General features: G+C 56.2%; 1 protein-coding gene across 1 annotated transcript; it reads right to left on the bottom strand.

Annotated features, from left to right (window-relative positions):
* Window positions 1-2,140: 2,140 nt before the first annotated feature.
* Window positions 2,141-5,694, bottom strand: BMP4 (bone morphogenetic protein 4). The gene is made up of 3 exons (XM_090034385.1): window positions 4,551-5,694; window positions 4,078-4,445; window positions 2,141-3,191 (listed from the first exon to the last, which is right to left on the bottom strand). The coding sequence occupies exons 1-3, from the start codon at window positions 4,736-4,738 to the stop codon at window positions 2,347-2,349; spliced, it is 1,401 nt and encodes a 466-aa protein (XP_089890511.1). The 5' UTR covers window positions 4,739-5,694; the 3' UTR covers window positions 2,141-2,346.
* Between the last annotated feature and the right edge of the window lie 6,671 nt (window positions 5,695-12,365).

Genomic DNA, 12,365 nt, shown 5'->3' with positions numbered 1-12,365 from the left:
AACTTCTGATGTGATGAGCTAAGGAGCAGCCAACACGACATGTCCATGAGAAGCAGCTGTCAGGAAAGGGGCTTCTCTAGGCACGACACCCGTTCCCGCTGTGTTATATTAAAGTCCTGGGTGTCTCTGCACTAAACTGAGCTCACAACTTACCCATGCATCCCCTCTACAGCAAAGCTGGGCCCATCCTGGTCACCACCCCTGCACCTCCACCGGAAGGGAGGCCAACAGCAGCGTTTCCTCTGGCATCTGTCGGTACAAGGTGGTACCTCAAGTGCCTTATGCCAACACAGAGGACCCGGCCCTACTGGGTTTATTCAGGACTTAGGGCCCATTCTGGGTGGTTGGCTCATTCCTTTCTCCTACTCCACACGTTCCCATATCGTGGCCCGAAGGCAGCCCCAGATGCTGGCAGGCCCCTTGCTATCCAGTACCAAACGCAGCGTTTTGCACTCATGTCGTAGGGTCCTGGCCAGCTTCTGCCTTGAGCCCAAGCTCAGGCTCCCTTTTCAGGTTTCCATGTGGACTGTTCAGAACCGAAAATCAGGTGCTCGAACTGGCCGGACAAACCTTCCCCAGGCAGTTGGGGAGCATTTAATGCCTACCCTATAGCCAATGAGGCTATTGGACAGGGAAGCATTAAAACCCTGCAGCTCCCATGCCCTCCCCACAGCACTGTCAGGGCAGGAGACCTGACTTCCCGAGGTGGGGGATGTGGCAGGGTCAGGGAGGCAGGCAACTGCCCCATGAGCCATTCCCCGGCAGTTCCTGTCCCTTCACCCCACACGCAACCCTGCCGTAGCCATGCAAGCAGAGCAGGCGTGGGATAGCAGTGCCTTAGCCCTGCTGGGCTCTGGGGAAGGGCGCAGTGGGCAGGGCCCTCCCGTGCTCAGGAGTGTCCCCACAGTGAGGGTTGGGCAACAGGGGGCACCTCTGCATACCCAGAGCAGGCAGACAGCAGCTGCTTCCCTATCCCGGGGCAGCGCCAGCCCTGGACTCGCTGCGCTCCAGCCACCCGCCAGCTGCAGCCGAGTCCAGGGGAGCCGGGCTGGGCCAAGCCGGGGGGCAGGCACTTTGCAGAGCGTTCTGGAGAGCAGCATGGAGCCACGCTGCCTTCGCCTGCAGCTCTGATCTCCTCTCCACCTGCGCTCTCCGGGGAGCCAAGGCTCTTGGCAAGCTTCCCCCTTCTATTTTTATTGGTTTCAACTGAGCTGCCCCTTTCGGAGGCTTGGAGAACTCCGATAATTAAAAACAAAAATGCTGCGGCCGTCCCTCCCTCCTTCCCCACCCCTCTGCTCAGCTGGGGATGCCTGCGAGCTCGTCTCCCCCTCAAGTGCACACATCCACCCCCCTTGCTACTAAAGCCAAGGTGACCGGGGGGGGGGGGGGGGGGGGGGGGGAAATACGTGCTGGAGCCCAAGGGACAAAAGCGCCCGGGAAGCTGCAGCCGCCTGCACCAGGGCACACCAGCCTGGCGGGGAGACGGCAGGTAGGTATTAGCATAACGCCTGCTTAACAGCTGCTAACATACTTTGGTCAGCACTGGCATCTCAGAGACAGGGGTCATGCCACCTTTGAAGCCCCCCCGCCAAAAAAAAAAAAAAAAAAAAAAACACCCAAACAAACAAACCCCCAAACAAACCAACAACCAGCCATCCTCCAGCAATTCCCTCCCCGCCTCCAAAAAAAATGTTAATAGCTTTGAACCCAGGGAGCTAGGGAAGGTGGGAAGCCTGCAGGGGGAAGCGCAGCCCCTCAGGTGAAAGCTTTGCTCTTTTTCAAATGCATTTTTGCAGAGCACTTAAAACACAGGTTAGCAAGGCAAGGGTTTGCCCCGGCGGCCCCAGGGGAGGCCTGCCCAGAGCAGGCAGCTCCCAGCTCCGTATCCAAACCGAAGCTCCCCAGCACCCAGGGCCCTGACAACAGGCACATCAGCACCAGCATCAACATCAGCAGCAGAAAAACCAGTTAAAAAAAGGAAGGGAAGGAAAAACCAGTTAAAAAAAAGGTAGGGGAGGCAGGGGAGAAGAACTGAATAAATAAAAAGTCAAGGAATGAAAGGCTCCGCTCCCGGCTCTGCAGGGCAGGCAGCCCTGAAAGGTTAGACACCAAGTGCGTTTACCTTTAAAATAATGACTCATTTTATTTTTTTTTCATTTAATATGTAGTTATAAATATATTTTGTCAAAATATATGATCATTATTGTCAAAACATTTGCACATAAAAGTCATAAATAAGGTCAAGGTGAATGTTTAGTTTAGAGTCTGGCTGGAACGAGCAGTTCTGGGGTCCGGGGAGGAGGGCAGGGAGGGAAGGGAAGGGGCGGGGGGGGGAAGGCGAGGGGGTCAGCGGCACCCGCACCCCTCCACCACCATCTCCTGGTAGTTTTTCAGGACCACTTTGTCATACTCATCTAGGTAGAGCATGGAGATGGCGCTGAGCTCGGTGGGCACGCAGCACGCCTTGGGGATGCTGGCGTTGACGGAGTTGACCAGGGTCTGCACGATGGCGTGGTTGGTGGAGTTCAGGTGGTCGGCCAGAGGGAAGGGGCAGTCCCCGTGGCAGTAAAAGGCCTGGTACCCAGGCGGGGCCACGATCCAGTCGTTCCAGCCCACGTCACTGAAATCCACATAGAGCGCGTGGCGCCGGCAGTTCTTTTTGTTCTTGCGGGGCCGCTGGTGCTTGGGGCTGCGCTTGGCTCTCCGCACCAGCGCGTGGCCCTTGCCATCGTGGCTGAAAGTCACCAGCAGGGGCCGCAGCTGAGCCCAGTCCCCATCCCCTTGAGGTAAAGATCGGCTAATCCTGACGTGTTTGCCCTGATGCGCGGGCGTCTGGCCGAGGTGGACCACCTCCACCGCCAGGCCATGGTTGGGCTGCTTGTCCTTGGTCCACCGGATGACGGCGGGGCTCACGTCGAAGCTCTCCCACCGCGTCTCGTTGTGGTGCACTAGCCGCGTGTCCAGTAGTCTCGTGATCATTTGCCCCCACTCCTCGGAGAGGGGCTTCATGACTTCGTAAACGTTGATGCGGTGGAAGCCCCTCTCCCAGGCGGGGCTCTGCTCCCGGACCTGCTCCCGGTACAGCCTCAGCTCCGCCGAAGACACCACTTCGTTGTCGGGCACGCTGCTGAGGTTGAAGACGAAGCGAAGGCGGGGGGCGGCGCTGGGCCCGGACAGGTTCTCCAAATGCTCTGGGGGGCGGGGGGAAAGCAAGGGGGGCAAGAGAGCAAAGCACGTAAACCTCTGGGCATCCGGATCAAGTCTCCAAAAAAATACAAAAATCGCCCAGCCACTTGGGCTCTGAGCCTTGCTGGCCGAGAGCTACGGTTTACCCCCCCACACCCAGAAAACTGCATTGCCAAAGATCCAGGGTAGTAATATCCACCCCCCCCGGACACACACACAGGCACAAGACACACGTGCACAACTCGCTCCTGCCTCCAAAACCCTTGTTAACAGCACTGGACCCTGCTGCCTCGCTTCTCAAGCAGCTCAGTCCTAAAGTTTTTTGGAAACTGTTCTCCACCCCCCCCCCCCCCCCCCCCATAAGGATCTCTCTCAAAGGCTGTGCCGTCACGGCAGGGAGGAGAAAGAAAACCCCACAGAGCGCTGCCTTGTTGAACCCATTACTGGGGGGGGGGAGAAAGTAAGTTTGAAGTCCGTAATGATGCTGGCGGATTAATAACGCAGATTTACTTTGGAAAAGAAACATCCGCTAGGAAACATTTGGATCGGATTACAAGGCCCCATTGAACCAACCTTACAAACGCGCAGCTGTAAGGATTACATTCAAGTCCTGACTTTTTTTTTTTTTTAAAGGGCAAAAAACACAGGCAGGGACCGGCTTCCCTCGCTGCAAACCCGCAGCCGGGGGGGGCTGCGCTCAGGCCAGTGCCAGCTGGCTAGCGGGGGGCACGGGCTTGGGAGCCAGGAGGGCTCCCCGCAAGCCCCGCTGGAGGAGCCGGGCCAGCCCCGGAGAGCCGGTTCGGGGCATCGGTCCGGGCTGGAAGCCGGGGCAGCGCCCGTTTGAGGTGCTGGGTCCTGGGGCAGGAGCCGGGGCTCCCCGGGGGCACTGACCTTCGTGGTGGAAGCTCCTCACGGTGTTGGCGCGGCTGGCCGAGCGCTCGGGGTAGCGCGGGCGGGCGCCCCGGGCCCGGTCGCGGTCCTCGTCGCCGTCGGCGTCCTCGCCCGCCTGCAGGCGGTAGAGGTCCAGCATGTAGGCGGGCACGACGGCGGCGGGGCCGGGCTGGGGCCGCCTGCGCAGCCCGAACATCTGCAGCAGCGTGGCCTCGAAGCCCCGCAGGAGCGCATGGCCGGCCGCCCCCCGCGGCCCCGGCTGCCTGCGGCCCGGCTCGGCGCTCAGGCTGGCATGGCCCGCGCCCCCGAGCAGCGCTTGGCAAAACAGCAGGACCATCAGCGCGCGGCTACCAGCCGTCATGGTGCCTCTGCGGGCGGCGGCGGGGAGAGAAGAGGCGCGGGTTAGACGCGGCCCCGACGCCCGCGGCGGCAGGGGCAGGGGCGGCGGGGGGCAGGGGCCCGGGGCTACTCACGGCCAGGGAGCAAGGCATGAGGAAACAGTCCATGATGGTCGACGGCCAGGGCGGAGCGGGCGGCTGGGAAGGCGCGGGGCCGGGGCCGCGACGGGGCGGGCAGCCGGGGCTCGGCACTGCGGCTCCCCCGCCGACAGCCTCTGTTTTTCTTCCAGCCCCGCAGTCACGTGAAGCCCGGCGCCGTCCATCAGCGCCCGGCCCGCCCCCGGCCCCGCCCCGCCGCGGCCGCCCCGTCGCGCCCCTCAGCCGGCGCGCGGCCCGGCCCGGCCCCCCGGCCTCGGCCGCGGCCCAGGCCCGGGCCCGCTCCGCGGGTTCCTGCCGCCGCGATACGCGCCGTCCCCGACTGGCGGCGCCTCTCCCTCCGCTCTCCGGCCTTGACGGCGCTCCCGACGAGCCCGCCCCGCCTCGGGCGCTGCCCCGAGCGCCGGGAGCCCCGCCGCCGGCCCTGCGGACGTCCCGCCGAGCCGCCTCCACGAAGCCCTTCCCCAGCAACGCGACTGCTGTTTACAACGTGAGCGGAGCCATGCGCCTGCCCGTGGTTGGCCGAGTCCCGCGGCGGGGCGGGGGGTGCAGCCAGTGTCGGGCCTTGCCTCAGGGACCGACCCCCCGTTAGGGACCTTGTTTCCTGTGAGAAAACTGGCCCCGAGTCGCAGCGTTTCCACTTAAGACGGGGGTCTCGGGCACCCGGTGTGTCGGAAGTCCGCCGTTCATGGCGTGTGGTGAAAAAGCCCGCCCGGAGCAGATCCGGAGTTGGCAACCCTGCCGCCCGCCAAGCTGCCCGCTCCACCGCCGCTGCAGAAAGGCGGAGGGCAGGAAGGACATGGCAGCGCTCCCGGGGGCAGCGGAGGGGACACGGACACGGGCAGACCCTCGGCAAGGACCGGGAGCCGTGGCGCGGGCGCAGGCAGGGGCGGGCGGGCTGCGCAGTGCGACCGCAGGAGTTTCACTGGCCGCGCGCGTTCTGGTCTGCCAGTGAACCAGGGGGTCCCTTCACAGGTACAAGTAGAAATAGATGTGTATAGAAATAGATAGTTCTGCCAAAAAAAAAAAAGTTTTGAGTGCGTTGTGGTCCGGCAAGTGCACCAGACAGGTCACTTGACAGGTTGTTACAGGTGCGGTTCTGTATCTATTAGGAATAAATATATACAGAAATAAATATTTTTGCCAAAAAAAAAAGTTGCAAGTGTGTTTTGGTGTGGCAAGTGCACCAGAGCGGTCACCGGACGGGTTGTTAGAGGTACAGGTGTATACATATACGTATACATATATATGTGTGTGTGTGTGTATTTTTGCAAAAAACCCCAGTTTTGCTGTGCTCCTTGGCCACGTTGGAGGGGTCGTGGGCACTGCTTGGCTGCACTTGTCATGCGTCTGTGCCCTTACTCTCTGCTCTCTCTTTAGTCGTCCCCCAAAACCTAGTGATGGAGCCCAGCGGCCTTGGGGAGACTTGAGTTCTTCCTGTCAGAGTCCACAGGCGTGCGGCCAGGCCGGGAAGCAGCCCTCCAGACCTAGGGCCATGCCCGTACCGCACGCTGGACTGGCGTAGGGATGTGGGTTTCCCCCTTACCGCAACTTGGCGCGCCTGGGCAGAGATGGCTGGCTAGGTGCCTATATGCCAGACTTCAGTCCTGAGCCAACCTTTTCCAAAGACGGGGGGTACCGGGGTCTGAAGAGCTGTGCTCCAGCTCATCCCAGAGACCGCCAGCCACTGCACGCTCACACCGCACCTTCCCCAGAGTTCGAGGCTGCTCACGTGTGAGCTTTCGGTTGGGACCCATCTGTAATTAACCCGCAGCTTCAGTCGCGGGAGGTGATGAAGGAGCAGGTGCGGGAGAGCGCAGCTCCCGAAGTGGAGAGCTGGTGGATGCTCGCGCACCTCCGTGGAGAGGCACGGCCAGGTAGCCGTGACGGAAACTGTACCTATGGCGTTCTCTAGGGCACCGCTGCTCTGCTTCCCGTCAGGAATATCACTGCACGCGCCGTCGAAACTGCGTAGGCCTTAAATGCCAGAGGCTGAGAGAGAGGAATAGAGGGGAAGAAAAAACCCCTGCTCATACCCAATTCTCTCATCCTTCCTGCATCCACTCTCTGCCCTTGTGTGACACGAGCCAGGGCGAGATGGACCCGACCCACCCAAATTTGCCTGACCCAGTAAATGGCGGTTCTACCGTTGTTTCTCACATGGGATGAAAAGTCAGCCGACTGCAAGACCCAGAAACATGGCCAAAGAAGTGATCCTGGGTGAGTTCCTCTCCAGGCACCTTGGTCTTGCTACTGTAGGTCAGCTGCAGCGCGGCTGTACTGCTCTCTAGTATTGCACGTGCATAGGTATCACACATTCATGTCCATCTCTGGAGTCAGAGGGGCTGTCTGCTGTGTTATGGTTCGGGGCTAGGTGTTATAAACTGACCATAAAAACAGGATCAAAAATGACCACCGTCAAGCAGCACACCTGGGGGAAAAAACTCAAAAAACCCGTGCAGGCATTGTGCCCCACACACTTCTGGCGTCTGAGCTGAAGCTCTGGGTAATATCTGGTAGGTTTTTCGCATTCAGCTTTCTTTTGTTTCTATGCAGCCCGTGCCTTATAAATGCCTGTGAATGTTACTGGAAAGGCGTATGCAGATAAAGGGCAGTGCTGACATTGAGTTATTCTTAAACCAGCATAAGTTTAAGAGAAACATCTGTTAGCAAGGTATTTGGTCTATGAATTCATCAACACGGGGAAAAATACTGTTGTAACTATTTCAGCTGTACCATGCTGGACACTGGTTTTGGGTGGGGGGCGGGGGGGTGTTTAACAGTGGAAAACAATTTGCGAGGGGCCACTGTGCACCTTCCTCGAGTGAAAAAACATTTTCATTGACAGTTTTCCAGTCTATAAACAACGTTTATGTAAGTGTCCGGCTTTTAACACAGTCCTCCAGATCAGAAAAAGCAGCCGACCCACAACAGCTATGGCACAAGGGAGCCGAGCTCCAATGTTTCACCCCTGGCACCTGGATACCTCGCTCACATTTGTGACTAACACCCCATTTCCACGTTTTGTTGGAGCATTTCTCCCCTAGCAATTTAATCCCCTTCCAGAACACCTCGCATCTCCCTCTAGCGAGCTGCCCTCTCTTAACGGCCTTGCAAAGGGTTACACCGATCTTATGCAACGCTGTGTAAGAGGAGGGCCACTCTGGGACAGCAATCCAGCCGAGGCTGGTGTGGCGTGGGCCCTTGTCAGAAGTCCTGGTGTGCTGGAGTTGCTTATTAGTTATTAAAGAGCATGAGTCATGGGGAAAGCTGCGCTGCTTAACCCAGTACTCGATTCCTTAAGATGTAAATACATAAACCCCAAACCACAAAAAGAATAACCGCGGATGGAGACAGTGTACCTTTTGCTGAGGGGGTTGGAATATTTTCCTGCCAAAATAGCGCTTCCTCGGGCCCAAGAAGGCAAACGCATCCTGATGTCGCTCCCTCTGATGTCAGTGTGGAGTTGCACCTGGGGCGAATTTGGCCCATGCAAACGTGGTGCGTATTCAGCCCAAAGCAGCGAGTGCCAAAACGCAGGACAGTGCAGAGGGCGTATTTTGGCCCCTGGATTCAGCCCATTTAAAACAGACTCAGATGAGGCGACTGGCTACATACCTGCCTGCAAGCCGCAATAGAGCTGGTCTGGTCTTTTTGTGCACAGCCTTTTCCTCTCGGTCCACGCTGAGCTGCCTTCCAGGGACCACCTCCACCTGGACATACCGCTGGGCCGGACCGACAGCTTCTCCTGGAGCTCAACCTGGGAGACTGTTGGGGTTTCACTCTGCAAAGGAGGCTGGTTGGACAACAGGTTCATTCATACAAATACACCTGCCGACCCTGCTAAAAAACATCTCCTGCCCATATCTGAGGAGTCCTGTGGCTGTTCGCTGAGCAAATTGCAGTCCAGTGCTGCATGCTACTAGTATGGGTTGACTTTTTCTGCAGAGGCAACGGAGTGACCCCCCACAGTTTGCTTTTCTTTTTTCTTCCAATCTGAAAAAGGATCTGCACAGAAGCCCCTGGGCCCTGGTGATTGTGCATACAGTAGTAATGTCTGATCCCAGCCTGCTTGGTGCAGGGGCTGGACCCGATGATCTTCCGAGGTCCCTTCCAGTCTACAAATCGATGAGAAACATTTGTGTGCTTCCTAGGTGTAACCTGCCCGACGCTGGAGCTGCAGATGCTCCGAACCTCTGGAAATCAGGCCAGCTTGGTTCGTAAGATTGCCTGTCTCCTCGATGGCAGCTTTTCAGGACCTGCCTGTGGACTCGGGTGGAGAGATACCTTCCCAAACCAGTTCTCGTCTCCCTTGTTATTTTTAGAGCAGCTGCACCTTTGGGGCTCTGAAGTTTGCAAACAATCGGCCTTGTGCAAAACTCGTCTCACCAGATTTGTGCCTGAGCAGAAACCGACTTAAAAAAAAAAAATGAAGTCGTATGTCACGGGTGTTTTAATGGCACGAATCGGGGCGCAGAGGCCTCCAATGGATGAGGACCTACTCCCTCCCTCTGTCTCCTTTCAACTGGATAAGCTTGTCAATTAAAACAAAGGGAGTTGAAAGACTCACTCCCAGGACCTGGATACTTTTCTTCTAAAGCAGCTCATAATTAGAGACCTAAACAGGCAACAGCAAAAGCACATGCTTGAAAGGCAAAAGGAACATCCTGAAAACCTCCAGATGCCTCTGAACTCGCAGAAGCCGGCCGGTCCCCTGAGCATGCGCTTTCAGGAAACTTGGACTTGGCCTGAGCTATATAAAGGTGACTGATTCAGCCCTGATCACGTTTCTACAATAAAGTCTCTTGTTCTGGGCTTAATTATCTCCTGATTGACACTGTTGCAAATCACAGCAGAATTAGGCACACGGTTGTTGTGTCCTTCGAAGCGACTGTTTATAGACAAGACGTATGTAAAAAACACTACCATAGGCTGGCACGCTGTAAAGACACAAAGGTAAAATTTGGGGGAGCCAGAAACGTTAAAGGAGTAGGATCACAGGAGTAGGGTCGTCAAAGAAGTAGGAGGATCACAGGAGTCGGCTGGCTTTCTTTGCTTTCTTTCAGTTCTTTGCTGGTACGATTTCAGCTGTAGTTAGAGTTGCATGTCTGAATTGTAAAACCGCTGTTCTAGGCTGGATGATGTTGCATAGCTGGTCTGACTTAGCTCGCTCCCTTTGAGCATCTGAGACATACCTTTGTCTGACTTGTCCAGTTAGATCATAAACTTCTTCAAGATTAAAAAATTGTGCCTTGCGAAGTGCCCATACAGAGCCTAGCACTACGCCTGACCCTTGGTTAGGCTCTGTTGTACAAGTCACGCAATAAAACTAACGTAGTTTTTAAAGGTCAGTTATTAAAATTCCAGTGAACTCTGTTACCAACACCTCTTTACGCCACCGGCTATAAAATCATTTGCATATCGTTTCATTTCCTTTATCAAACATTATAAGAAAAATACTCGGTGGTCTCGGGCATTTAAAGAAAACGTTGCTTCTAGCACACTTTCGCTTCCATACCAAACGCTCTCATCCTCAATCAAAGCCTCACCTCCGAACGCTAATAAGCAGAATATGGAGAACGCATTCCTCATGTTCTGAAATAGTAGCTGGCACTAATAAAGGATGTCATTCTCCTAGCACACACCACAAGCCCAGATGGTTATCTGAGATAAGCAGATTCATTTTGGATCCACAGTCACAGGGACTTTTTAAGAAGACCACAAGCTTTGGCAGCTCCTTTAAAATACCACTTTAGTATGCCTCTAGTGCTGATATGTGGCTTTGCCTGTGTTCTGCTGTGAGACGGATGTTTCAAATGCTTCGCTTTTCCTTACTGTCATTGGCAGGGGAGGGCAATTATTTCGGGCGGAGGGCCGCTAACTGAGTTTCGGCAAGCCAACAAGGGCCACATGATAGGCAGCCAGGGGCAGATAAATATTAATTTTCTAAATTTTTTAGGGGCCCTGCGGGCTGGATAGAATGGCCTGGCGGGCCGCATCTGGCCCCCGGGCTGCATTTTGCCCACCCCGGTCTATGGACTGATGCCAAATTTACCACTTCATATAACCACGTGGACCACCAACCTATCTGTCTTTGTCCTTTAACCGTGTCTTAAGATCTCTTATCGCTGGGAGCTTTAATAATTTCAAACTCTGGGGGAAGAGGTAAATAAGCAGTGTTTTTAGCTTCTGCAGAGTGAGTCTGGTCTAATAAAAGTTACTACCTCTACCAGGAGTCCAGATGCATATCTCCTTGCATCCTTTAAATGAACTTGCTTTGACAACTGCATCCACACTGCTTTCATTTGCTTCCCTGAACAGACATGATGTTTGCACCGGTGGACCTGGCTATCCAGGCAACGCAGATCCCTGTACCAGGAGAGATTCACCCGATCCGGTGGGCGATTATTTCCATCTGTAACATAGGACTATAGGAATGTAGGGCTGGAAGGGCCCTCACAAGGTCATCTGGCCTAACCCCCTGCTCCAGGCAGGATCATCCCTGACTAAACCATCCCAGCCAAGCATGTGTCCAACCTGCTTTTGCAGATTTCCAGGGATATAGATGCCACAGCTTCTCTAGGCAGCCTGGTTTATGCCTCAATTTATGGGTCCAGGTAAAGGTATTACTTACTCTCTAAAGTGAATGGTGTGACTGTCCCTGCTCAACAGATACAAGTGGCTCAGCACTGTATACAGGCAGGCCAGGTGTGCGTGCCATAGGGCTGGCTACAAATAGTGCCACCTGCTATACCCGCTTGTTTTAAACTGCCCTGCCTGGGGCTGCCTACAGAGACGACTGGAAAACTGGGGGAAGGGGGATGCAGAGAGGAGGGTAGGAAGAAAAGACTTGGGAGAAGGAGAGGGACATAAAGAGGAGAGTGAAGAGGAAAGCCAAACGAAGGGAAGAAGAGGAGGTTGATGAACACCTTGCTGGGGTCGTTTGACCCCAGTACTCTTTCCTGCCGTGGCAGGGGGTCGGACTAGATGATCTACTCAGGTCCCTTCCGACCCTAGAAACCATGAAACTATGAAGAGACACCGATAAAGAAAAGACAGGGACTAGATATGACCTTCATCTGGCCATTATTTTCCCCCAAGGAGCCCTCCTGAAGCCAGTGGGGCTGTTCGCAGACAGGGCGTCACGATGCACCAGGTCTGAACCTAAAGGGAAAGCGGGAAGACGGGAGAGGAGCAGAGAGACTTGAGATGGGAAGGGAGTGCAAGTGAGAGACTGAGGGGAAAGCTCATCCTTGTGCGGAGGCCACAGTAAAGCCAGGCACAAGGGAAGTCCGCGATGGCAGGCGTGTGCATAGGCAACAGCCCCCGCAGGCCCTCCCCCGGGATAAGCCGATCAGAGGTGGTGCAGGAGTGCACAGGCACCAAGATAGCACAGCGGAGCTGCTCTGTGCTCACAGCTCCCTCCTTTCAGAGGCCCTTGGCAGCCACGAGCAGCTGGCAGCCGGACCCCCTCCTCCTCGCGGAGGTCATGCCTAGTGGCTAGAGCGAGCCACAGGATTGAGACATGACCCAGCTGCTCAGGTTGGACGCTGCTCGGGCAGGCTTGACCACAGAGATGCCGCTTTTGAGCTCAAGTTCACTTCCACGGTATTTCCTGTGTGGGCAGGGGCACTTAGGCAGCTGGCTGGCTCTCAGCGGCTGCTGCGTGTAGCAGGTGCGATCCCTAGGACGCGGGAGGTGGCCGTTCAGGAAGCTGGGGAAAGGTGCCAGAAGTCGGGAGCCGGCTCAGGTCTGCGCGTGCCAGTTCTTGCGGACCAAGATGCCTCTCGCACC

Source organism: Crocodylus siamensis, chromosome 2, assembly GCF_052110815.1.
Source record: "Crocodylus siamensis isolate JL-2025a chromosome 2, ASM5211081v1, whole genome shotgun sequence".
NCBI classification, from domain to species: Eukaryota; Metazoa; Chordata; order Crocodylia; family Crocodylidae; genus Crocodylus; species Crocodylus siamensis.
The sequence above is the reverse complement of the archived record's forward strand: the minus strand, read 5'-3'. Positions and strand labels throughout refer to the sequence as shown.